General features: G+C 44.3%; 1 protein-coding gene across 1 annotated transcript in view; it reads left to right on the forward strand.

Annotated features, from left to right (window-relative positions):
• vtg3 (vitellogenin 3, phosvitinless) overlaps positions 1-26,416 on the forward strand; it is a 111,463-nt gene that overhangs the window by 84,195 nt on the left and 852 nt on the right. The window contains exons 26-33 of the mRNA XM_087990311.1: positions 5,943-6,085; positions 6,184-6,322; positions 9,786-9,915; positions 12,549-12,726; positions 12,815-12,903; positions 13,396-13,490; positions 17,854-18,013; positions 24,468-24,629. Of these exons, the coding sequence (XP_087846437.1) occupies positions 5,943-6,085; positions 6,184-6,322; positions 9,786-9,915; positions 12,549-12,726; positions 12,815-12,903; positions 13,396-13,490; positions 17,854-18,013; positions 24,468-24,629 (1,096 nt within the window). The remainder of the gene's footprint in view (positions 1-5,942; positions 6,086-6,183; positions 6,323-9,785; positions 9,916-12,548; positions 12,727-12,814; positions 12,904-13,395; positions 13,491-17,853; positions 18,014-24,467; positions 24,630-26,416) is intronic.

Consider the following 26,416-nt stretch of genomic DNA (forward strand, 5'->3'; position numbering starts at 1 on the left):
TGAGTGAGGGAGGGAGGGAATGAGTGAATGTGAGCGTGACTGAGGGAGGGTGGGTGAGTGAGTGTGAGAGTGAGGGAGGGAGGGAGGGAATGAGTGTGAGGGTGGGTGATGGAGGGAATGAGTGGGTGGGAGGGTTAGGGTATGAGTGAGAATAAGAGCGAGTGTATGAGTGAGGGAGGGAGTAAGTGAGTGTGAGAGTGAGGGAGGGAGGGAGTGAGTGGGTGTGAGGGTGAGGGTATGAGTGAGAATAAGAGTGAGTGTATGAGTGAGGGAGGGAATGAGTGAGTGTGAAAGTGAGGGAGGGAGGGAATGAATGAGTGCGAGGGTGGATGAGGGAGGGAATGAGTGGGTGTGAGGGTGAGGGTATGAGTGAGAATAAGAGCGAGTGTATGAGTGAGGGAGGGGATGAATGAGTGTGGGAGGGAAAGAGTGAGTGTGAGAGTGAGTGAGTGAGGGAGGGAATGAGTGAATGTGAGCGTGACTGAGGGAGGGAGGGAATGAGTGAGTGTGAGAGTGAGGGAGGGAGGGAATGAGTGTGAGGGTGGGTGATGGAGGGAATGAGTGGGTGGGAGGGTTAGGGTATGAGTGAGAATAAGAGCGATAGTATGAGTGAGGGAGGGAGTGAGTGAGTGTGAGAGTGAGGGAGGGAGGGAGTGAGTGGGTGTGAGGGTGAGGGTATGAGTGAGAATAAGAGTGAGTGTATGAGTGAGGGACGGAATGAGTGGGTGTGAGGGTGAGGGTAAAAGTGAGAATAAGAGCGAGTGTATGAGTGAGGGAGAGAGTGAGTGAGTGTGAGAGAGAGAGGGAGGGAGTGAGTGGGTGTGAGGGTGAGGGTATGAGTGAGAATAAGAGTGAGTGTATGAGTGAGGGAGGGAATGAGTGAGTGTGAAAGTGAGGGAGGGAGGGAATGAATGAGTGCGAAGGTGGATGAGGGAGGGAGTGAGTGGGTGTGAAGGTGAGGGCATGAGTGAGAATAAGAGTGAGTGTATGAGTGAGGGAGGGAATGAATGAGTGTGGGAGGGAATGAGTGAGTGTGAGACTGAGTGAGTGAGGGAGTGAATGAGTGAATGTGAGTGTGACTGAGGGAGGGAGGGAATGAATGAGTGTGAGGGTGGGTGAAGGAGGGAATGAGTGAGTGTGAGGGTGAGTGAGGGAATGAGTGAGTGAGGGAGGGAATGAGTGAATGTGAGCGTGACTGAGGGAGGGTGGGTGAGTGAGTGTGAGAGTGAGGGAGGGAGGGAGGGAATGAGTGTGAGGGTGGATGAGGGAGGGAATGAGTGGGTGGGAGGGTTAGGGTATGAGTGAGAATAAGAGCGAGTGTATGAGTGAGGGAGGGAGTGAGTGAGTGTGAGAGTGAGGGAGGGAGGGAGTGAGTGGGTGTGAGGGTGAGGGTATGAGTGAGAATAAGAGTGAGTGTATGAGTGAGAGACGGAATGAGTGGGTGTGAGGGTGAGGGTAAAAGTGAGAATAAGAGCGAGTGTATGAGTGAGGGAGAGAGTGAGTGAGTGTGAGAGAGAGAGGGAGGGAGGGAGGGAGTGAGTGAGGATGAGAGTGCAAGAAAAGAAGAGGTGCAGCTCAGGATGAGTCAGGACCTGTTAAAAGAAACTAGAATCATTTCTGCTGATGGAGGTCACTGAGCATGGTGAAGTAAAGGTTTGAATATACTTTTAATCTAAGAATAGCTATTGAGCATGTGTGTAAGTAGCTATGTCATAGTAACATCTGATTGTCACAGAACCGTAACCTGAAACTATCGATGTCCAGAAGATGTCATCTTTCCCCACCCCCTGTATATGGTAATGTTTTATAAAGCATGTTACTGTTCACTCACCTGAGGCCAGATCTGATCTTACAACAAGATTTAACAAAGCTGCAGATCTTTCTGCAACAGAGTTCAGCAAATCTTTCTGATATGACTTGTCCCTCTAAGCTCTCTGAGATACATTCCTGATTCCGATCCTTGTTCATCATTGCTGAGTTTTTCTTTCCAGTCACACAGTCTAAGCAGTTTCTATGTCGACAACCTCCATTATTTTGAAAACTCATATTTGGAAAGGAAGAATATGGGATCAAGGATTGGGGAGGATTGGCAGCTCCAGTGGAAATTAATCAAATAGACTACATCTGTGCTGTCTCCAATGTGTGACCATATGTCCCTTTGGTTCAGTAAAACTAAACTGACACTTGAGCCTATTTTCTGAACTAAGCCTGCTAAACTCAAGAATAATTTGTTACTCCTCTGTAAACTTTCTGAAATAATATCCTCACTTTTGAAATGGAATAACCAACATTGTGGCTCAAAGCAGGATGCAGAATCATCAGAAACAGTTTATTGTTCATAGGGTGGTCTTCAGGTTTATTATGTACTGGTAGAGTCAAACAACCTTAGGTCCAACTCACCCATGCCAACCAGATATCTGGTATTGTGCAACGAACCAGAATTGATCAGGGACCTCGAAGTGAAGGAGCCATTAGGAGCTAGTGACCATAATACAATAAGGTTCAATCTGCAATTTGAGAGGGAGAGGGTACAATCGGAAGTGACAATATTTCTGTTGAATTAAGGGAACTATGGTGCTATGAGGGAGGAGCTGGCCAAAGTTCAATGGTGCAATACCTTAGCAGGGATGACAGTGGAGGAACAATGGCAGATATTTCTATGTATAATGCAGAAGATGCAGGATCAGTTCATTCCAAAAGAAGAAAGATCCTAGGAGGAGGCATGGGTGGCCGTGGCTGACGAGGGAAGTTAAGAGACATATAAAGTTAAAAGAGAAAAAGTATAACATAGCAAAGATAAGTGGGAAAACGGAGGACTGGGAAGCTTTTAAAGAACAACAGAGGATTACTATGAAGAAAATACGCAGAGAAAAAATGAGGTACGAAGGTAAACTGGCCAAAAATGTAAAGGAGGATAGTAAAAGCTCTTTTAGGTATGTGAAAGGCAAAAAAATGGTTAAGACTAAAATTGGGCCCTTGAAGACAGGGGAATATATTACGGGGAACAAAGAAATGGCAGAAGAATTGAATCGGTACTTCAGATCTGTGTTCACTGGGGAAGACACAAGCATTCTCCCTGAGGTAACAGTGGCTGAAGGACCTGAACTGAAGGGAATTTATATTTGCCAGGAATTGGTGTTGGAGAGACTGTTAGGTCTGAAGGTTGATAAGTCCCCGGGGCCTGATGGTCTACATCCCAGTGTACTGAAGGAGATGCCTCGGGAAATCGTGGATGTGTTGGTGATTATTTTCCAGAGTTCAATAGATTCAGGATCAGTTTGTGCGGATTGGAGGGTGGCTAATGTTGTACCACTTTTTAAGAAAGGGGTGGGAGAGAGAAAGCCAGAAATTATAGACCAGTTAGTCTGACCTCAGTGGTGGGAAAGATGCTGGAGTCTATTATAAAGGATGAAATTACGACACATCTGGATAGTAGTAACAGGATAGGTCAGAGTCAGCATGGATTTATGAAGGGGAAATCATGCTTGACTAATCTTCTGGAATTTTTTGATGATGTAACTCTGAAGATGAACGAGGGAGATCCAGTAGATGTAGTGTACCTGGACATTCAGAAAGCTTTTGATAAAGTCCCACATAGGAGATTAGTGAGCAAAATTAGGGCGCATGGTATTGGGGGCAAAGTACTAACTTGGATTGAAAGTTGGTTGGCTGACAGGAAACAAAGAGTAGTGATAAATGGCTCCATTTCGGAATGGCAGGCAGTGACCAGTGGGGTACCGCAGGGATCAGTACTGGGACCGCAGCTTTTTACAATATGTATTAATGATATAGAAGATGGTGTTAGCAATAACATTAGCAAATTTGCTGATGATACTAAGCTGGGTGGCAGGGTGAAATGTGAGGAGGATGTTAGGAGATTACAGGGTGATCTGCCATGGTCAGATGCATGGCAGATGCAGTTTAATGTGGATAAATGTATGGTTATCCACTTTGGTGGCAAGAACAGGAAGGCAGATTACTACCTAAATGGAATCAATTTAGGTAAAGGGGCAGTACAGAGTGATGTGGGTGTTCTTGTACACCAGTCAATGAAGGTAAGCATGCAGGTACAGCAGGTAGTGAAGAAGGCTAATAGCATGCTGGCCTTCATAACAAGAGGGATTGAGTATAGAAGCAAAGAGGTTCTTCTGCAGCTGTACAGGGCCCTGGTGAGACCACACCTGGAGTACTGTGTGCAGATCTGGTCTCCAAATTTGAGGAAAGACATTCTGGCTATTGAGGGAGTGCTGTGTAGGTTCACGAGGTCAATTCCTGGAATGGTGGGATTACCTTACACTGAAAGACTGGAGCGACTGGGCTTGTATACCCTTGAGTTTAGAAGACTGAGACATATAAGATTATTAAAGGATTGGACACTCTGGATACACAGCTTAAAAATATTGGGTAGACCATTTAGGACAGAGATGAGGAGAAACTTCTTCACCCAGAGAGTGGTGGCTGTGCGGAATGCTCTGCCTTAGAGGGCAGTGGAGGCCCACTCTCTGGATTCATTTAAGAAAGAGTTGGATAGAGCTCTCAAGGATAGTGGAATCAAGGGTTATGGAGATAAGGCAGGAACAGGATACTGATTAAGGATGATCAGCCATGATCATATTGAATGGTGGTGCAGGCTCGAAGGGCAGAATGGCCTACTCTTGCACCTATTGTCTATTGTCTATTGTATCCTAAACTGTCTGCTCCTACTTTGCCTGCATTTGACCCATATCCCTCTAAACCCTTCCTATTCATTATGAGCACTGTTATAGACAATGATTGTGCATCTAGAATAAAGCAGTAATGACTCAGTTGTAATTTCTTGACAAAAGTAACAAAAAACTTTTTCATCCAAAGGAATAGCTCAGCCTGATGTCCCTGTCACCTCAGTCTCATCTCTGGTAGGGCTACTGTTTATTGCCCCACCAGATGGTGGTGGTGAGCTGCCTTCTTAAGCCTTGCAGTTCATGGGGATGTAATAATATCCATAGGGAGGGGGTGCCAGAATATTGACCCAGTGACTCTGAATGAGCAACGATATATTTCTATGTCAGGATGGTGTGTAGCTTTGGAGGGGGAGCTTGCAGATGATGGTGTTCCCATTTCTCTGCTGCCCATGTGCTGCTAGATGGTAGGGGCCATGGGTTTAGAAGGTGTTGGCAGAGGAGCCTAGGTGGCTGAGTTATTTTCCACTCTTGGAGACTTATTAGCATTTTAATTTCAAAAGGAATTTGAATAGATGCTCACAACTAAGCCTGCAGGGCATAGAGTTGGAGCAGTCAATGGGGCTTATTTGTTTCTTTACAGAGAACTACCTTGGGTTCAATGGGCCAAATTATCTCCTTCTGTGCTACCATGCATATACACAAAAAAGGAGCAGAATTAGGCCATTTAGCCCCTTGATAGTGCCCTGCTATTTAATCAGATCATGGCTGTAATCTAAAACCCATTTTCCCACCTACCTCCAATATTCCCTCATGCCTTTGCTTACCAAGAATTTGAATCATAACTCAGTTCTATTATCCTGATGTATTTATGTAAAGTATGATTTGCCTGGATAGGGTGCAGGCATTCACAATACCGCAGTGACCTGGGTTTGAGTCCCACCATGGTGGACGGTGGAGTTTGAATTCAATTTTAACAATCTGGAACTGAAGTCTATGAGACCATTGTCAATTGTTGGAGGGAGGTTGCTGTCCTTAATTAAAACAAAGAGGGTACAGAACACAATGCAGAATATAGTGTTACAGCTACACAGAAGATCAGAGAAAGTTCAACTTTAATATATGAGAGGATTTTGCCTCTGTCACATATCAAGCTACTCTTCAATCACAAATTTGATGTTTCTGGGAGATGGGACAGGGTGCTCCACAATGTAAAAAAGCCTTTTAATAATTTTGCTGCATTTGATGAATTGCAATAACATTTCTGAATCTGTAAAATTTCAGGCATCATTGAAATGGGGCAAAAATTGCCAAGACTACAAGATTGCGGCCAAAGCATCTACAGGCCGTTTTGAACACCATCCCGCAGTAATGGTTAAAGCACAATGGGACATAATACCTCAAAACCTGAAAGAAACCGCAAACATGTAGGAGCCAGTATACTGAGCTAACTGCCAATTACCACTTCATTCCTGTGTACTCAGAGCAATGAGCAGAAGATTAACTCCCCTGACTTCCCTTGCAGCCTGGCTGACCAGCTCGCAGGAATCGCCTTCCTATTTGGATTCTCTGAGAGACATCAAAGGAGTCGCGCTCATCGGCTTTCGGTGATCATGGCAGCAACATCTCAGCGAACGCTGGATGTGGTGGTGCGAACTCCAAAGGTATTTCCCAATTCACTAACATTGTTTCTGTAGGATTGCTACACTATGGGGAGCAGCTGGCCTACTGGCATTATCACTGGACTGTCAATCCTGGGACAACAGGTGGTAGAATTTGGATTCAATTTAAAATAAGCTGAAATTAGGAGTTTAATGTTAAAAATCGCACAACACCAGGTTATAGCCTAACAGCTTTATTTGATGAAGGAGCAGCACTCCATAAGCTAGTGCTTTCAAATAAACCTGGTGTTGTGTGATTTTTAACTTGGTCCACCCCAGTCCAACACCAGCTGCTCCACATCGAGTCTAATGTTGACCATAAAACGATTGTCCGGAAAAACCCTTATTGTTCACTAATGTCCTTTACGGCTGGAAACCACTATCCTTATGTAGTCCACATGACTCCTGACCCACAGCTATGTGATTGGCTCATAACTGCAATTAGAGATGGGCAATAAATGTTGGTCCAGCCAGCAACACCCTCATTCTGTGAATGATTTTTTTAAAATTCCGGAGCTTCTGCCAGGAGCCATTCATGATGAATGACTCATACTGTTTTCAGGTGTTATACCTATCAGAGGGTTGACAGAACACACTGTTGCTTTTGCCTGGTCAAATGGACACCATTCCACTGGGAGCAAATCTTTCCTTTCTTGAAAGATGGTTCCTGAAACCAATTGTAGTGCCCAATAGTACTCAGAGTAAGCAAGGGTGACCTGGGATCAAACCTTAAACCTCATCTTTAACTGTGACTCAGTGCTGAGGAAAAAGGTGATTGGTTTGATTTCTGCCCATGAAAGTGTAATGCACAATCTAGCATAGCCCTCGTAATGTCCAATTGTCTGACCAAAAGCATCTTAAAAGTTGCTATCGTATCTGCTTCGAGCACACTGCCAGGAGAGGTGGGAGAAGCAGATGCAATCTTAACCTTTAAGATGCATTTAGACAGACACATGAACAGGCAAATAATAGCAGGATGCTGACCATGTGTAGGTGGATGGGATTAGTTTAGAATGGCATCATGATCAGCATAGACATGGTGGGCCAAAGGGCTTGTTTCAGTGCTGTACTGTTCAATGTTCAATTGTATGTTCCAGTGATCATCATTAGAAGGAGGCCATTCGACCCATTGTGTTTGCACTGGCTCTTTAGATGAACAATGCAGTGGGTGCCACTCTCTGACCTTCTCCCTGTAATCCTTTACCAATCACAATCTAATTCCCTTTTCACTGTCTTAATTGAATATACTGTTGTATGAGGAGATTGACCTGAATGGGTTAACTCCAAAAACTTTGCATAACTCCACCCTCTGATATGAGAGTCTCTAGGAGGAGCTAGACAGTTCTCATTGTCTGTAAGTCTTATTCCAGTCTGTTCACCTTCCCATTACTGCTGATGGTTATTCACGTGGTTAGCCTGGTTGCTAGTTGGAGAGACCCTCTTTTTTATATCAGTGTAGGGTTGTTAACCAATCTTAAGCTAATGTAACCCATTATTACTTTACTCTATAATAAGCCACCTCTTGTTACTCAAGTTATTCTTGTGCCTCTACGGGCCCTATATTAATACTACAAGGGGAATTGGTGCCAGTCACCCTAACTATGGAAGATCCTGGCACAATGAGGTGTCAGCTGCAGTAACCTCTTATGCCATCCTCCTCCAGCACATTCGCAGCCAGACCAGCCTCACCACTCGGCGAAAGTGAGGACTGCAGATGCTGGAAATCAGCATCTAGACTAGAGAGGTGCTGGAAAAGCACAGCAGGTCAGACAGCATTCGATGAGCAGGAAAATCTACGTTTCAGGCAAAAGCCCTTCATCAGGAATAAAGGCAGGGAGCCTCCAGGGTGGAGAGATAAATCAGAGGGGGTGGTGCTGGGGAGAAGGTAGCAAAGAATACAATAGGTGGATGGGGGTGGGGTTGAAGGTGATAGGTCAGAGAGGAGGATGGAGTGGATACGTGGGAAGGAAGATTGGCAGGTACCTCACCACTCACTGTGTGCAAAAGTTTCTCCACATTACACCTTTGCTTCGTTCACCAAATACTTTATAGCTTGTCTTTGATCAATTCGCGAGCGGTCAGAGTATCTCCCAACCAGCTTTGTGCAGACCCCCTCATGAGTTTGAAACTGTGAGAGTGCTAGGCCTATGCATCTACAACTAGGGGGTATGCATTGAAGGTGAGAGGGGGAAGATTAAGAGATGTGAGGGGTGAGTTTTTTTTATACAGAGAGTGGTAGGAGTGGGGACTGCGCTGCTAGGGGTGGTGGTGGAGGCAGATACGATAGGGGCTTTTAAGGGGCTTTTAGACAAGAGCATGAATATGCAAGGAATAGAGGGATATGGACCAAGGGCAGGCAGAAGGGTCTAGTTTGATTTAGCATCATGTTTGGCACAACATCGGGGGCTGAAGGGCCTGTTCCTGTGCTGTACTGTTCTATGTTCTATGTCATTGGGTGGGGTGTTCCTCAGATTAAAATGAAACACCTTCTCAGCAGATATCAAAGATACAATAGAAAGAAAGGGGAAAGAAATTTCCATTGGTGTCCCACTCAACATATACCCCTCAAACAACTTCACTGAAAATCTCTGTATCTGGCCGCAATCACGTTGCTTCTTTGTTCTTATGATCCTGCTGTTCACTATTCTCACAAACACACGTCCACTTCATCAATGATCTTGGGATGTCCTGGGGACATGAAAAGGAGTTGAAAACATACACGCCTCTCTCTTCTTACCTGCTGGGACCATCATATGGAATCATAACACGAAGGTAATTAGGAGTGGGAATCCTGGCTGGTTTTCCTTCGTTAAGTCATGGATTGGGAGACCTGAGCTCGTACTGAAGAAACACAATGAGCAAGACTGCACTGCAATGATATTTCATAGTAATAGGATTTCCTCTCTGCTTGGGTGAGGTGATGGCCTAGTGGTGTTTTTGCTGGTCTGTTAATCTAGAAACCCAAATAATGTTCTGGGGACCCAGGTTTGAATCCCACCATGGCAGATGAATTGAATTGCTTTTAAAAATCTGGAATTATGAGGGTAATGATGACCAGGATTCCATTGTTGGAAAAACCCATCTGGTTCACTAATGTCCTTTAAGGAAGGAAACTGTCATCCTTACCTGGTCTGGTCTACAGCAATGTGGTTGACTCTTGACTGCCCTCTGGGCAATTAGGGATGGACAATAAATGCTTGCCTAGCCAGTGACACCCTCATCCTGTGAATGAATAAAAAAATTTGCAGAAACCTTGAATCCACTTATTATGAGCAGGTTTAGGATTTAGTTGGAGACAGATTCACCCTCAGTGTTTTAAATCAAACCCACTACTTCATGTCATCTCTGATGAACAGTCACCTAAACTTGAAATGTTAGCTCTCTCCACAGATGCTGCCTGACCCTCTGTGATCTCCAGCAAATTTTGTTTTCAGTCTAACATGATGCTGTTTCTTTTTCTATTCAGCATGTCTTCAATCGCAGAAACCTTCTCATCCCAGCACCATTACCTTTCGATGTGAACTCTCCCTCAGTACAGCAAAGAGGATTGCTTGTCCTTGCTGATTTACCAGCTATGGTTTCACCAATATCTACAGGTACATTATTTTATTCTCTCTACTTTTGCATCTTATTTTGTTAGACCTCAGTCTGTGAAACAACAAGTAAAATGGAATTCTCAACTGAAATAGAGTCATGGAGTCATGCAGTGCGGAAACAGACCCTTGGTCCAACCAGATATGCCAACCAGCTATCCTAAATAAATCTGCTTTCCATTTGCCAGCACTTGGCCCATATCCCATTAAACCCTTCCAGATGCCTTTCAAATGTTGTAATTGTACCAGCCTCCACCACTTCCTCAGGCAGCTCATTCCATACATGCATCACCCTTTGTGTTAAATTTTGCCTCTTAGGTCCCTTTTAAATCTTTCCCCTCTTACCCTAAACTTATGCCCTCTAGTTCTGGACTCCCCCAACCCAGGGAAAAGACCTGTTGACCATATTCCAAAACTAAACCAGTCCCACCTGCCTGTACTTGGCCCATATCCCTCCAAACATTTCTTATTCATTAATTCACCCAAAAGTCTTTTAAATGTTGTAACTGTACCTGCAGCCACCACTTTCTCTGGAAGTTTATTCCACACATGAACCACTCTCTGTGTAAAAACATTATTCCTCCTGTCCTTTTATTGTCTAAATGTTATCCTATTATTAATTTAGATTATATTATCTAAATTGTTGGGAAGCATTTCTACACACCGACAGTGGCAGATGTTGGATCCATTGTTAATTTTAAATCTGAGATAGATAAAGTTTTGTTAAGCAAAGGTATTAAGGGATATGGGCCAAAGGCAGATATATGGAGTTAGGCCACAGACCATCCATGGTCTCATTGAATAGTGGAACAGGCTCAAGGGGCTGAATGGCCTACTTCTGTTCCTATGTTCCCATGCTCTTAACTCTGTACTGTTGTATGTGTACACTGACTTTAGAATTCTTCTTTAAGGATTCAATGTGCATTCAATGTTGGGCCTCTGCCTGACAGTTAATCTGCTATGGATTTTCCAAGCTGCACAAAACAAAGGCCAGTTCATCTGCTGGAATGAACTTATAATGTGGAGAAGCCAGTGTTGACTAGGGTGGACAAAGTTAAAAATCACACAATGCTAGGTTATAGTCCAACCACCTGATGCAGGAGCAGTGCTCCGAAAGCTAGTGTTTCCAAATAAACCTTTTGGAATATAACCTGGAGTGATTTTTAACTTCGTAACTTCTGTTTTACATTCTGGTCCAGAAGTTTGTCACTGTTAGAATGATGAATGCAAATTGAGAGCATCAGCTAAATGGGAGTAGTTCTTTATGAAACATCCTGAGTTCTGCAGACTTATGGGAAGTGACTGAAGATGGTGGCGCATTTCGGATCCTGAGAGGTTTTTACAGAGTAAAAATTGAGAGACTCTTTGCTCTGTGTCGAGAGTCGAGGACTGGGGGAACACAGCTTCAGAAATTGGGGGTCATCCTGGAATTCTGTACTTCAAAGATATGTGGATGCTCAATCAATGAATGTATTGAAGCTTGACATTGACAGATATTTTAAAATCTGAGGGGATCAAGAGATGTGAAGATAAGGTTAGTAAGAGAAGTTGAGGTCAAAGATCACAGCTGTTCTGATTAAGTGTGTGTGTGTGTGTGTTTTGTGTGGAAGAAGGTCAATCTGCCATTAGGTGATGTGATGGGGATGTGAAGGCCAAGTGGTATTATTGTTGAACTGTTAATCCAGTGACCCAGACAGTATTCTGGTGTACCTGGGTTTGAATCCTGCCATGGCAAATGCTGGAATTTGGATTCAATTTTTGAAAATCTGAAATTAAGAATCTATTTCTTAACATTGTTGATTGTCAAGAAAAGCCCATCTGGTTCACTAATGTCCTTTAGGAAAGGAAATCTGCTGCCCTTACCTGGTCTGGCCTTCATGTGACTCCATCCACAGCAATGTGGTTGACTCTTAACTGCCCTCTGGGCAATAAATGCTGACCAAGGCAGTGTTGCCCACACTCTATGACTGAATAAAAGAAAGCAAAAATGTTTCCCAAGACTGAGTGGCCAGGCAACACAAGCTGATGAGGCTTCACACAAGACCTTCCACTTGGTGAGCTACCAAAATTGTCCTTGAAACTTGACCTCAGTCATCAATTCTTGCAGAAGTAGTGAGAGATATTGGGAAGAATGAAATCTTTCCTATTGCAAGATTCACTCCTCTGAATTGGGTGCCATTAGGATGATCATTGCACAACACCTTGAGAAAGCAACAGCGGGTTTTCCCACTATCCAATGGAGTCTTTGTGCAGCTGGTGATCCCATTGTGGTTTGGTAGGGACTTCCAGATTATAGACACAGAGATGATGAAGAAATGGTGATGTATGTTTGTGTCTGTGTGACTCAATGAGTACCTTAATGGAGACGGTTTTCCCACAACATTCTTACTGTTTCCTTTCTGAGCAGTGGAAGTCACAGAATGATGGATGTTCAGTCAGAGTGAGTCTGGGGAGCCAATGCACTCTGCAGATGGTGCTCGGAGTGCCACTGATAAAGGGATAAATACTAAATCCAGTGCCCTCAATGTGTACTGCTTGTTTTCTGAGAAGATTCATAAATGCTACCGCCACAACGCAAAACCAGTTTATAACTGAAATCCAAGCAACTGATTGTTGTGTTTTTTTCTGTTTCGCAGCTGAATGCAGGGTCTTGCAAAACCAATTCACCCCATTTAACAAGGAATGTTTTGAGTATGAAATGCCTGAAGGCTGTGCTCATGTACTGGTCCAAGATTGTACTCCTGAACTGAAATTCATCGTACTGATAAGACGCAGTGCGGAATCACTGATTGTACAGCTGAGTTTACCTTTCAGGTAAGGGACATACATGTGTTCAGCCCATGAGAAGCATTCAATGAGGTTACGCATCTGATTAACGTACTGTCCTTTTCTTTTGTAAAAGTCAAGTAGAAATACAGTCGACAAAAGCAGGAAAGATCCAACTGTTCATCAATGGAACCAAGATGTTGGTCAAAAGCCTATCACTTCCAGGTTCAAGTACATTACTTTCTCAAGATCAATGTTGAAAGCCTTTCTTTCACACCAAGCCCTCAAGAGTTGCAGAGAAGGAACGTAGTGTGGAAGAACTAAATTATGAATTACTTTGCATTGCAAAATATAAAACTTTAATCTGAATAATCACAAATTCAGGGCTCAAACTGATGGCCAGCAGGAAGCAGTTTAGAAAAATGTTGAATAAAATCCAAAAGCTCTGCGGATGCCGTAAATCAGAAACAAAAATAGAAGTTTCTGGAAAAGCTCAGCAGGTCTGGATGCATCTATGAAGAGAAATCAGAGTTCATGTTTCTCAGAACTGGGGAAGGGTCAACAGACCTGAAACATTAACTCTGATTTCTAGCCACAGATGCTGCCAGAGCTGCTGAGCTTTTCCAGCAACTTCTGTTTTTATTTGTAACTTCCTCTTCAAGTTTGATCAACTTGTGATTGATTCTCTCTAACTGTGATTGTTACTTTTTTTTCCAGGATCCTTGGCCATTGAGAGAAGTGACAATGATCTGACGATCAAAGCACCAGAAGTTGGTCTCAAAAATCTCTTCTTCGATGGAAAAGAGATTAAGGTGCTTACCATTATCTTCATTTCAGATTAAAAGAATTGCAACTAAAAAAAAATTTAGTTTGTGAACCATACAAACCTTGCCACTATAAGTGGGCGGCACGGTGGCACAGTGGTTAGCACTGCTGCCTCGCAGCGCCAGAGACCCGGGTTCAATTCCCGACTCAGGCGACTGACTGTGTGGAGTTTGCATGTTCTCCCCGTGTCTGCGTGGGTTTCCTCCGGATGAGTTCCCTGATTGGGGCTGTTAATCTGATCCAATCAGGAAGCTCTGGCTGATATAAAAGGATGAATGACTGGGATATTGAGACCCTGAATGCCTGACTCAGCGAGAGGCCGTGCTATTGTCAAAGGCTGCATATTTGTAAGTAAAGGGTGATTGGTGATGAGATGGTGGCCTCTGAAGATTTCAGTTACTCCCCATAGATGGAAGCAGTAATACTGTATGGTCGAAAAAACAGGATTTAAGAGCTATTGCATCTGATAGAAGCTGGTGGGCCACTCTCAGGAAGTTCTAGGATGTCAGTACCAGTAACTTTGCAGTTCACTGGTACTAGGTGAGGAAAGCTCTGGGTGACATCTATGATTAGATTCGCTACAGTATGGAAACAGGCCCTTCTGCCCAACAAGTCCACACCTAGTAACCCACCCAGACCCATTCCCCTTCCCTCTAATTTACCCTTGACTTGGCAATTTAGCACGGCCAATTCACCTGACCTGCACATTTTTGGATTTTGGGAGGAAGCGGAGCACCCGGAGGAAACCCACGCAGACACGGGGAGAATATGCAAACTCCACAAAGACAGGCGCCCAAAGTGGGAATCAAATGCAGAGTCCCTGGTACTGTAAGGCATCAATGTGGTAAAAACAATGGCTGAAGATGCTGGAAACCAGATTCTGGATTAGTGGTGTTGGAAGAGCACAGCAATTCAGGCAGCATCCGAGGAGCAGTAAAATCGACGTTTCGGGCAAAAGCCCTTCATCAGGAATGCTTTTGCCCGAAACGTCGATTTTACTGCTCCTCGGATGCTGCCTGAACTGCTGTGCTCTTCCAGCACCACTAATCCAGAACTGTAAGGCAGCAGTGCTAACCACTGCACCACCGTGCCACCCCAAGCTTCCCAAGCTTCTATCTTTAAGCTTGATAGATAACTGAGCAGTCAGCGTCCACTCTCATTGAAGCTTATATGGTTTTAATTGAATTGTTCCCCACAATGGCTTTAAGTTTTCTGTGCCTTTTGGCTTTGATATGGATTTTAAAGTTTTTAATAGTGAATCGAACCCTACTTTCTTAACTTCTATCACAAACTCCCACTTGAATCAGGTCGAGCAAATCCAATGGTGTAGAGCAGTAGGACAATCTGTGATGGGCCAGGTCAGACCCCCTCAAAACATTTCAAGAAAGTAGCCCAGACCCTAACTTTGCTCGTTGTTTTAAGCAGATGTAATGTGGATAATCCAGGTGTAATGCAGCTGGTCAAACCCTCAGTTTTCAATACAAACAGAATTTATTTGCAAGATTACTGAACAAAACACAAACAAGAGAGAACAGAATACAGAGTAACTTAATATTTAAAAACCCAATCGATTCTTATCACAACTTAATGATGCTATTCCAAGTGCCTGTAACAGCCCCCATCACCACACCCTTTTGGCAAAAAGGAAAAATCAAACACAAGTTCTTCCAGGGGAGAGAGAGAGAGAGATGGCTGAGAGAGAGAGAAAGAGAGAGAGATGGCTGAGAGAGAGAGAGAGAGAGATGGCTGAGAGAGAGAGAGAGAGATAGCTGAGAGAGAGAGAGAGAGAGAGATGGCTGAGAGAGAGAGAGAGAGAGAGAGATGGCTGAGAGAGAGAGAAAGAGAGAGAGATGGCTGAGAGAGAGAGATAGCTGAGAGAGAGAGAGAGAGAGAGAGAGATGGCTGAGAGAGAGGGAGAGAGAGAGAGAGAGAGATGGCTGGGAGAGAGAGAGATGGCTGGGAGAGAGAGAGATGGCTGGGAGAGAGAGAGATGGCTGAGAGAGAGAGATGGCTGAGAGAGAGAGATGGCTGAGAGAGAGAGATGGCTGAGAGAGAGAGAGAGAGATAGCTGAGAGAGAGAGAGAGATGGCTGAGAGAGAGAGAGATGGCTGAGAGAGAGAGATGGCTGAGAGAGAGCGAGAGATGGCTGAGAGAGAGCGAGAGATGGCTGAGAGAGAGCGAGAGATGGCTGAGAGAGAGAGAGATGGCTGAGAGAGAGAGAGAGAGATGGCTGAGAGAGAGAGAGAGAGATGACTGAGAGAGAGAGAGAGAGAGATGGCTGAGAGAGAGAGAGAGATAGCTGAGAGAGAGAGAGAGATAGCTGAGAGAGAGAGAGAGATGGCTGAGAGAGAGAGAGATGGCTGAGAGAGAGAGAGAGAGATGGCTGAGAGAGAGAGAGATGGCTGAGAGAGAGGGAGAGAGAGAGAGAGAGATGGCTGAGAGAGAGAGAGAGATGGCTGAGAGAGAGCGAGAGATGGCTGAGAGAGAGAGAGAGAGATGGCTGAGAGAGAGAGATAGAGATGGCTGAGAGAGAGAGAGAGATGACTGAGAGAGAGAGAGAGAGAGATGGCTGAGAGAGAGAGAGAGATAGCTGAGAGAGAGAGAGAGATAGCTGAGAGAGAGAGAGAGATGGCTGAGAGAGAGAGAGATGGCTGAGAGAGAGAGAGAGAGATGGCTGAGAGAGAGAGAGAGATGGCTGAGAGAGAGAGAGATGGCTGAGAGAGATGGAGAGAGAGAGAGAGAGATGGCTGAGAGAGAGAGAGAGATGGCTGAGAGAGAGCGAGAGATGGCTGAGAGAGAGCGAGAGATGGCTGAGAGAGAGAGAGAGATGGCTGAGAGAGAGAGAGATGGCTGAGAGAGAGAGAGAGAGAGAGAGAGATGGCTGAGAGAGAGAGAGATGACTGAGAGAGAGAGAGAGATGGCTGAGAGATTCTTCCACATCACTGTTTCTTTGACAAGCAGCCTCAAACACCAAGTGCCTGCTAAAACCAAACCCAAACCAAATTAGAGAAAAGCTGAGCTGGGAGAAATGGCCACTCCCCTTTCATTGTACAAGGGTTTGATAAAAAAAAACTTAAAAGCTTCTTCAAATGAATAAACCCAGACATTTTGGAATCTCTGCGATTACGACCCCTCTGAGAAAAAAACTAAGGATAACATCACCTTGTTAAAGGAGCAGCATCGTTATAAATCTGCCTATAAATCCAAGCGCGCTGAGGGAGTTACAATCATCCTGTTCATCAGAACAATATTTTTTATTCACTCATGGATATGGGCATTGCTGGCTGGGCCCAGCATTTATTGCCCATCCCTAGCTGCCCTTGAGAAGGTGGGGGGTGAGTTGTCTTGAGCAGCTGCAGTCCATGTGCTGTGGGTTGACCCATAATGCCATTAGGGAGGGAATTCCAAGATTTTGAAGCAGTGACACTGAAGGAATAGCAATATATTTCCAACTCAGGAATGTGCTTGGCTTGGAGGAGAGCTTGCGGGTGGGGCTACTCCCATGGATCTGCTGCCTTTGTCCTTCTAGATGGAAGCGGTGTAATGTTTGGAAGGTTCTGTCTGTGGAACTTTGTTGAATTTCTGCAGTGCATCTTGTAGATTAGCACACTGCTGCTACTGAGTGTCAGTGGTGATGGGAGTGGATGTTTGTGCATGTGATGCAAATCAAGCAAGCTGTTTTGTCCTGGATGGTGTTTCTCTTCAATGTTATTGGAGCTGCATTGAGGCAATTGAGGAGTATTTCATCACACTCCTGATTTGTGTCTTGTAGATGATGGACAGGCTTCAGAGAACCAGGAGATGTGTTACTTGTCTATGACCTGTTCTTGTAGATCCTGTATTTAGTATACAATCAATAATCCCTTTTACCTCCCCCTTTCATACCCCTCTCTCTCCCTGGGCTCTGTCTCCACCTATCTGTTCACCTCTCCCCACCCTCACCCTAATTTCATCTTCATCATAAATGCCACTTTTTCCTCACTGTTCTAATGAAGAGTCATTGGACTCGAAACATTAACTCTTCACACATATGGCCAGCCTGCTGAGTTTCTCCAGCAATTTCTGTTTTTGTTTCATCTCTCCAGCATCCACAGTTATTTGCTTTATTTTAAGCACCGTATTTATGTGGCTAATCCAAATCAGTTCTGGTCATTGGTAACCCAAGGATGTTGCAAGCGGCTGATTCAGTGATGGTAACAGCATTGAAGGTCAAGGGACAGTGGTTAGATTGTCTCTTATTGGAGATAATCATTGCCTGACATTTGTGTGGTGGAAATGTTACTTGATTGGCCTTGAATGAAGGATTATCCTGCAACTTCATGAAATTCTCCTTCTGCCTTTCCAAACCAGGTTTCAGTGATGCCGTGGATGGCTGAGAGTACATGTGGATTGTGTGGGCAAAGTGATTCCCTGAGGAGAAATGAGTATCAACAACCAAATAAACGCAGCACCAGAGAAATTCTGAAATTTGCACACTCGTGGTTACTGCCAGGGGAAAGCTGTAAAGACGGTAAAGATATCCATTTCCGTTTCTGCGAGTAGGAATTTCAGCATCCTGGGATCTTCCAGATACCAGTGTCGAAACATGTGGCGCTGGAAAAGCACAGCAGGTCAGGCAGTATCCAAGGAGCAGGAGAGTCGACGTTTCAGGCATAAGCCCTTCATCAGGAGTTTCTGATTTGCATCACACGAACAAGAGTTCCTGATGAAGGGTTTATGCCTGAAACTTCAACTTTCCTGCTCCTTGGTTGCAGCCTGACCTGCTGTGCTTTTCCAGCACCATACTTTTTGACTCTGATCTCCAGCATCTGCAGTCCTCACTTTCACCTTCTTCCAGATACCAAACTGGTTAACGTGCCCCAAATACTTGCTAGCAGCCATTCTTGATGAATTCGGACCAATGTGTCTGGATATGATTTCCATGCTCAAAAGGATTTGAACTTAATCATTTTCCTCACAGCATTCAGTGGCGAGTTATAAACTTTTCACTGTACTCATTTGAGTACATGTGACAATAAAGTTAATTCATTCATTCATTCAGCACATGGAGAGAGCCTGGGATTGTTCTCCTTTGAGCAGAATAGACTGGGGAGGGGGGGCCATGATTGAGATGTATAAAACTGTGATGGGTGGAGACAAGAAGAAACTGTTCCCCTTAATGGAAGGGTCATTAACGAGGAGGCATGGAGTTAAGGTGAGGGGCAGAAGGTTTAGAGGGGATGTGAGGGCAAACTTTATCATCCAGAGGGTGGTAGGGAATCTGGAACTCACAGCCTGTAAGGGTGGGAGAGGAAGAAACCCTCACAACATTGAAGAGGTGTTTGGATGTGCCAAGACATACAAGACTATGGGTCTAGTGCTGGAAAATGAAATTAAAATAGTTTGGTGGTTGTTTTTTGACTAGCATAGCCTCGATGAGTCAAAGGGCCTTTTAGTGTGCCTTGATGCCTGTATGACTGTCAGCCTGTAAGTCCTTCCAATACATCTAAGGCAGGCAGTAAGAACAGGAAGGTTTCCCGGTCAACAGAACAAGGGGGTAACTGCAACACAGCAGCCTCCCACATTAAGAGATTCCACATGCGAGGTTTTGTCATGGGCCCTGCAGCAAGTTCCCTGACTGTGTTGAGAGAATGCTGTAGAGACATGCAGCCAGACAGCTCCCCCACAATAATTAACCTCTGTCCCCTCTCCATATAGTGACACTGTACACCAAAATGCACTGGCTGTCATTGCAATGGAAGCTGGAAGAGTGCATAATTGTTCTAGTCAGATTTCTTTAATGAATTGGTGGCACAGTGGCTCAGTGGTTAGCACTGTTGCCTCACAGCACGAAGGACCTGGATTCAATTCCACCCTTGTGTGACTGATGTGTAGAGTTTGCACATTCTCCCTGTGTCTGTGTGGGTTTCCTCCCACAGTCCAAAGATGTGCAGGTTAGATGGATTGGCCATGCTATATTGCCCATAGTGTCAGGGTTGTGCAGGCTAGGTGGGTTAGCCATGGTAAATATGGGGTTATGGGGGTAGGGTAGAGGGATGGGTCTGGATGGTCTGCTCTTCAGAGGCTAGGTGTAGATTCAATGGGCTGAATGCCCTCTTTCTGCACAGTAGGTACTCGAGGATTCTAAACTTGATTGATTATAAACCAAAATAAATTCAATGAAGATGCAAAATTGGTCAAGGCACATGATTTGCAATCTGAAAAAATAAGTGCTTATCCTTTGGGAACAAAATAAATTTCTCTCTGTAGAGATTCTTTCTAAAAAGAAAAGCACTTTCTTGTGAATGGTGGTTGCTCTTGAAGAGAAAAAGCATAGGGGTTATGATGTCCTGGTACTGTTGCACAAATGGTCATGTCCATAATCATGTGCAATTCTCGTTAGAGTCTTGGCAAACACAGCTTGCTCGGGAAATATAATATTGAGAAGTATTCATCTGGAGAACTATTATATTTCAAATTGATCTCATATCAAACATATCTCAGAAACAGGAAACATGAGCTGAGAGCTGATTCTGGAGCAAGTGTTCCCAAAGTGACAATTTAATCTCAAACCCCAACCTTGTGAACAGAGGAGCAGACATAAGACCCTGTTATAAAACAGTCATAAAGTGGGTTTGAGCAACCATAGAATCCCTATAGTGTGGAAACAGGCTTTCCAGCCCAACAAGAATATTTTTCATCTGTTTTTACTCAGGAAAAGGAGAATACCTTAGAGGAGAAGACTGAGATACGGGCTATTAAACTTGAAAGGATTGAGTTTAGTAAGGAGGAGGTGTTATCAATTCTAAAAGCTGTGAAAGTAGATTAGTCCCCTGGGCCAGATGGGATTTTTCCGAAAATTCTCTGGGAAGCTAGGAAGGAGATGGCCGAGCCATTGGCTTTGATCTTTGAGTCATCATTGTCTACAGGTTTAGTACCAGAGGACTGAAGGATTGCAAATGTTGTGCCCTTGTTCAAGAAGGGCAGTAGAGATAACCCAGGTAATTATAGACCAGCGAGTTTTATGTCAGTTGTAGGAAAAGTTTTGGAAAGCATTATAAGAGATAGGATTTATAATCATCTAGCAAGCAAAAATTTGATTAGAAATAGTCAACATGGATTCGTCAAGGGCAGGTCATGTCTCACAAACCTCATTGAGTTTTTTGAGAAGGTGACCAAGCATGTGGAGGAGGGTTGGGAAGTTCACGTGGTGTACCTGGACTTCAGTAAAGCCTTTGATAAGGTTCCACATGGTAGACTGTTGGAGAAAATGCAGAGGTATGGGATTGAAGGTGATTTAGAAGTCTAGATTAGAAACTGGCTTTCTGTAAGAAGGCAACAAATGGTGGTTGATGGAAAATATTCAGCCTGGAGTCCGGTTACTAGTGGTGTGCCACAAGGATCTGTTTTGGGACCATTGCTGTTTGTCATTTTTATAAATGATTTGGACACAGGCATAAGTAGATGGGTTAGTAAGTTTGCAGATGATACTAAAGTCGGTGGAAGAATGTTTCAGGTTGCAGGGATCTTGGATAAACTGCAGAACTGGGCTGAGAGGTGGCAAATGGAGTACAATGCAGCTAAATGTGAGGTGATTCACTTTGGGAAGAATAACAGGAAGGCAGAATACTGGGTCAATGAAAAGATTCTTGGTAGTGTGGATGTGCAGAGGGATCTTGGTGTCCATTTACATAGATCCCTGAAAGTTGCCGCCCAGGTTGGTAGTGGTGTTAAAAAGGAATACGGTGTGTTAGGTTTTATTGATAAAGGGATTGAGTTCCGGATCAATGATGTCATGTTGTAATTGTACAAAATGCTAGTGCGGCCTCACTTGGAATATTGTGTGCAGTTCTGGTCACGCCATTCCAGGAAGGATGTGGAAGCATTGGAAAAGGTGCAGAGGAGATTTACCATAATGTTGCCTGGTCTGGAGGGAAGGTTTTATGAGGAAAGACTGAGGGACTTGGGTCTGTTCTTATTGGAAAGAAGAAGGTTAAGAGGGGATCTAATAGAGACATACAAGATGATCAGAGGATTAGGTAGGGTAGACAGTGAGAGCCTTTTTCCTAGGATGATGACATCTGCTTGTACAAGGGGACATAGCTGCAAATTGAGGGATGATAGATTTAAGACAGATGTAAGAGGCAGGCTCTTTACTCAGAGAGTGGTAAGGGCGTGGAATGCCCTGCCTGCCAATGTAGTTAACTCAGCCACATTAGGGGCGTTTAAACAGTCCTTTGACAAGCATATGGATGATCGGATAGTCTTAGATTAGTTCACAGGTCAGCGCAACATCGAGGGTCGAAGGGCCTGTTCTGCATTGTACTGTTCTATGTTCGAAGTGCACACCAACTCCCTAAGGAGCATTTCTACCCAGCATTTCCACCCCCTATCCCTTAACTCTGCATTTTCCATGGCTAATCCACCTAAGCTACACATCCCTGCACACTATGGGCAATTTAGCATGGCCAGTCCACCCAACCTGCATATTTGGTGGACTGTGGGAGGAAACCAGCACACCTGGAATAAACCCTCGCAGACACAGAGAGAACGTGCAAACTCCACACAGTCACCCGAGAGTGGAATTTCACCTGTGTCCCTGGCACTGTGAGGCTAACCACTGAGCCACTGTGCCACCCAGCAATGATCTGGAATAGTGTAGTTTCCAAGGCATGCCTTGTTTAAGAAGAAATAGTCCATGTACTGTTTCTTTTTCTTCACTATCTCTTCATTTTACAAAAAAAGGCAACTCAGACATTTTCAAAATCCTTCAAACTTGAGTCAGGGGAACATAGGAGCAGGTGTGGGCCTAACTCTATATGCTTGCCATGGGCCCCTATCTCTTGATACTCTTGCTTAATAAAAATTTGTCTCCCTCAGATTTAAATTTAACAATTGTATCAGCATTGACTGCCATTTGAGGAAGAGCTCCAAACTTGCACTACTCTTTGTGTGTAGAAGTTTTTTTCTAATGTCTCTCCTGAATAGCCAGGCCCTAATTCTTAGACAATGCTCTCCTAGTTCTGGAATCTTCAACCAGTGAAAATAGTTTATCCTTATCCACCCCGCCTTTCCCTATAAATATCCTGAACACCTCAATTATATCAACCTTTAACCTTTCGAAATTCCAGAGAATAAAGGCCTAATTTGTCTCATAACCTAACCCCTGAAGTCTGGGTATCATTCTTGTAAACCTGCTTTGAGGTCACTCCAGGAACAAAGCATCTTTCCCATGGTGTGGTTCCCAGGTTTTCTCACATGTTTTAAGTGGGGAATTATTTGGATTTTATTTCGCAGCAGCATAATGTTTGGATCACTAACCTCCAGGCCTATAGATATGAAGGCCAGCATTCCATTCACCTTCTTGACTACTAAAGTCCACAAAAATTATTAAGTATGAAGCGTCTTCAAAATATTGACCTCTCGCCTCTTACTACAGAGTGATGGCACATAATGTTACACCATTAACACCTCAATTGAATCTAACTTGTTCAAATAGAGTCACAGATATCCCTCCAAACCCTTCCTATTCAAATACCCATCCAGATGCCTTTTAAATGTTGAACTTGTACCAGCCTCCATCACATCCTCTGGCAGTTCATTTCATACACATACCACCCTCTGCATGAAAAGGTTGTCCCTTAGGTCTCTTTTATACCTTTCCCCTCTCACCTTAAACCTATGCCCTCTAGTTCTGGACTCCCCCACCCCAGGAAAAGACTTTGCCTATTTATCCTATCCATGCCCCTCATAATTTTGTAAACCTCTATAAGGTCACCCCTCAGCCTCCGACGCTCCAGGGAAAACAGCCCCAGCCTGTTCAGCCTCTCCCTATAGCTCAAATCCTCCAACCCTGACAACATCCTTGTAAATCTTTTCTGAACCCTTTCAGGTTTCACAACATCTTTCCGTTAGGAAGGAGACCAGAACTGCACGCAATATTCCAACAGTGGCCTAACCAATGTCCTGTATGGCTGTAACATGACCTCCCAACTCCTGTACTCAGTACTCTCACCAATAAAAGAAAGCATACCAAACATCTTCTTCACTATCCTATCTACCTGCAAATCCACTTTCAAGGAGCTCTGAACCTGCACTCCAAGGTCTCTTTGTTCAGCAACACTCCCTCGGACCTTACCATTAAGTGTATAAGTCCTGCTAAGATTTGCTTTCCCAAAATGCAGCACCTCGCATTTATCTGAATTAAACTCTATCTGCCACTTCTCAGCCCATTGGCCCATCTGGTCAAGATCCTGTTGTAGTCTGAGGTAACCCTCTTCGCTGTCCACTACACCTCCAGTTTTGGTGTCATCTGCAAACTTACAAACTGTACCTCTTATGCTCGCATCCAAATCATTTATGTAAATGACAAAAAGTAGAGGACCCAGCACTGATCCTTGTGGCACTCCACTGGTCACAGGCCTCCAGTCTGAAAAACAACCCTCCACCACCACCCTCTGTCTTCTACCTTTGAGCCAGTTCTGTATCAAAATAGCTAGTTCTCCCTGTATTCCATGAGATCTAACCTTGCTAACCAGTCTCCCATCGGGAACCTTGTCGAATGCCTTACTGAAGTCCATACAGATCACATCTATCACTCTGCCCTCATCAATCCTATTTGTTACTTCTTCAAAAAACTCAGTCAAGTTTGTGAGACATAATTTCCCACGCACAAAGCCATGTTCACTATCCCTAACCAGTCCTTACCTTTCCAAATGCATGTACATCCTGTCCCTCAGGATTCCCTCCAACAACTTGCCCACCACCGAGATCAATATGGGAAGTCCTAAAAAAAAATCCAGATACAGCCTGTGGGAAACTAAGAAAATGTCTCCAGCCCAAACTCAGCTCTGTTCAAAGTCTGCCACTCAAGACTGAACGCGATGAAAATCCAGGTCCCAGAGCCATCAGAGACAACCTGCTAACTCCAGTTATCATGCGTGACCGTGGGCAGTAGCTAACTCTTGCCTTAACTACTCTTTCAGGTTGCAAACTGATGAAACAGACCATGAAGCTGGAGAACTCAGTCAACATACACGGACAGGAATCCAAATGCTACACTGTTGACCCTGTTTTACAGTGCCAGGTTGGATGCTCACCAAATCAGACAGTCCCAGTTGTCTATGGCTTTCATTGCCTTCCAGCCGGTATGTTTCCTCGGTTGTTTGTGTGGCTGTGCTGTCCAGTCTTTGTTATTCCATAACAGTGAATGATTTTGATATTATGGTCATTGCAGAATGAGGCAGACAAGATGACATTTGGCCCGTTACACCTGTGCCAACGTGTGTTAAGACCTGCCCAATCAGACCCACTCCACCTGTCCTTTCCTCATGAACCCAGTCACTAATAGTTTGCGCCTCTTTAGGGAGAGGTAGGTACTGCTGGGAGTGGAGCGCTTTATTTCCCCCTCTAATTCTGTTTTGATTTTAGTCCCTACCTTCCCCTTCACCTTTTTCACGTAAGCATTGCTCGCTCTGTGCTTTGCTTGTCACTGGTTCATTGGCCGCACAGGTGTCTTTTCTGGTGGTGGAATTTTAATAACATTATTTTCACTTAGTGTTTTTCACTGTATCTTGCATCTGCACACATACAAGGAGGGGGTGCTGAGGAATATGAAATCCACTGCAATATGGCAGTAGCATTGGGGGAAAATAAAAGATGTGAATAATCAGGAGATTAGAATTTCTGAGAAAATAAAGTAAAATAAACCCATTTACTTATCTTCAAGTGTACATTCTTTTGGATATAATGCTGCAGCTGAGACCTAACCAACTGTTTACAGATGGTTAATATCTTTGCTTTTTAAAATGCTCAGCAGCATTTATTACCCATCCCTAATTGCCCCAGAGAGCAGTTAGGAGTCAACCACATTGCTCTTGGTCTGGAGTCACTTGTAGCCAGACCAGGTAAGAATGGCAGTTTCCTTCCACAAAGGGCTTTGGTGAAATAGATTTTTTTCCTGACAATCGATTCACAGTCCTCATTAGACACATAACTCTAGATTTTTATTGATTTCAAATTCTACCATCTGCCCTGATGGGATTCAAACCTGGGTCCCAGGACATTGTCACAGGCTCTGGATTAACGGTCCAGTGATAACACCAATAGGGCATCGCCTCCCCTCTTTTATATTCTTTGCCTCTATTATTGAAACTGAGGATCCCATATGTTTTAATAATCTCTTCAACAGAAACAACTTTTTTACAACTCTATATAGAACAGGAAAGTGAGTTATGCAAGGCCAATAGGAGTAGATTTGAGGTTCGGAGAGCATTTATAAACAATTACTTGCTTTCCAATTTGAAGTGCGCTGATCCATCAGTAATTCTCATTGACCTCCACTTTGAGCCTATCACTAGGCATGTTGGTTTCGGAATTCTCTTCAATGTTTAAAAATCCCTATGTATACTTACTGTCAGTCGCATTCCCTGGCTTTGTGTTTTGCCCTTCCAATCCACAGTCCACCCACCGCCGCAGTAACAGAACCTTCCGTCAGTATTTTCTTGCAGTTTAAAGCTCTCCTCCTAAATGCACATTGATGGGACGGCATGGCGGCTCAGTTGTTAGCACTGCTGCCTCACAATGCCAGAAACTGGGGTTCTACCCCTCCCTCAGGTAACTGTTTGTGTGGAGTTTGCACGTTCTCCCCGTGTCTGCATGGTTTCCACCAACAGTCCAAAAGGTGTGCAGGTTCAGTGGATCGGCCATGCTAGATTGCCCATAGTGTCCAGGGATGTGTAGTTAAGGTGGGTTAACCGTGGGAAATGCAGAGTTACAGGGATAGGATAGGAGGTAAGTCTAGGTGATATATGTTTTGGAGGGTTGGTGTTGTTCTTCCAGGGATTCTGGACACAGTGGCACGGTGGCACAGTGGTGGCACGGTGGCACAGTGGTGGCACGGTGGCACAGTGGTTAGCACTGCTGCCTCACAGCG

Source organism: Chiloscyllium plagiosum, unplaced genomic scaffold (genome assembly GCF_037043375.1).
Source record: "Chiloscyllium plagiosum isolate Xiang-an unplaced genomic scaffold, Cpla_swu_hap1 HiC_scaffold_9, whole genome shotgun sequence".
NCBI lineage: Eukaryota > Metazoa > Chordata > Chondrichthyes > Orectolobiformes > Hemiscylliidae > Chiloscyllium > Chiloscyllium plagiosum.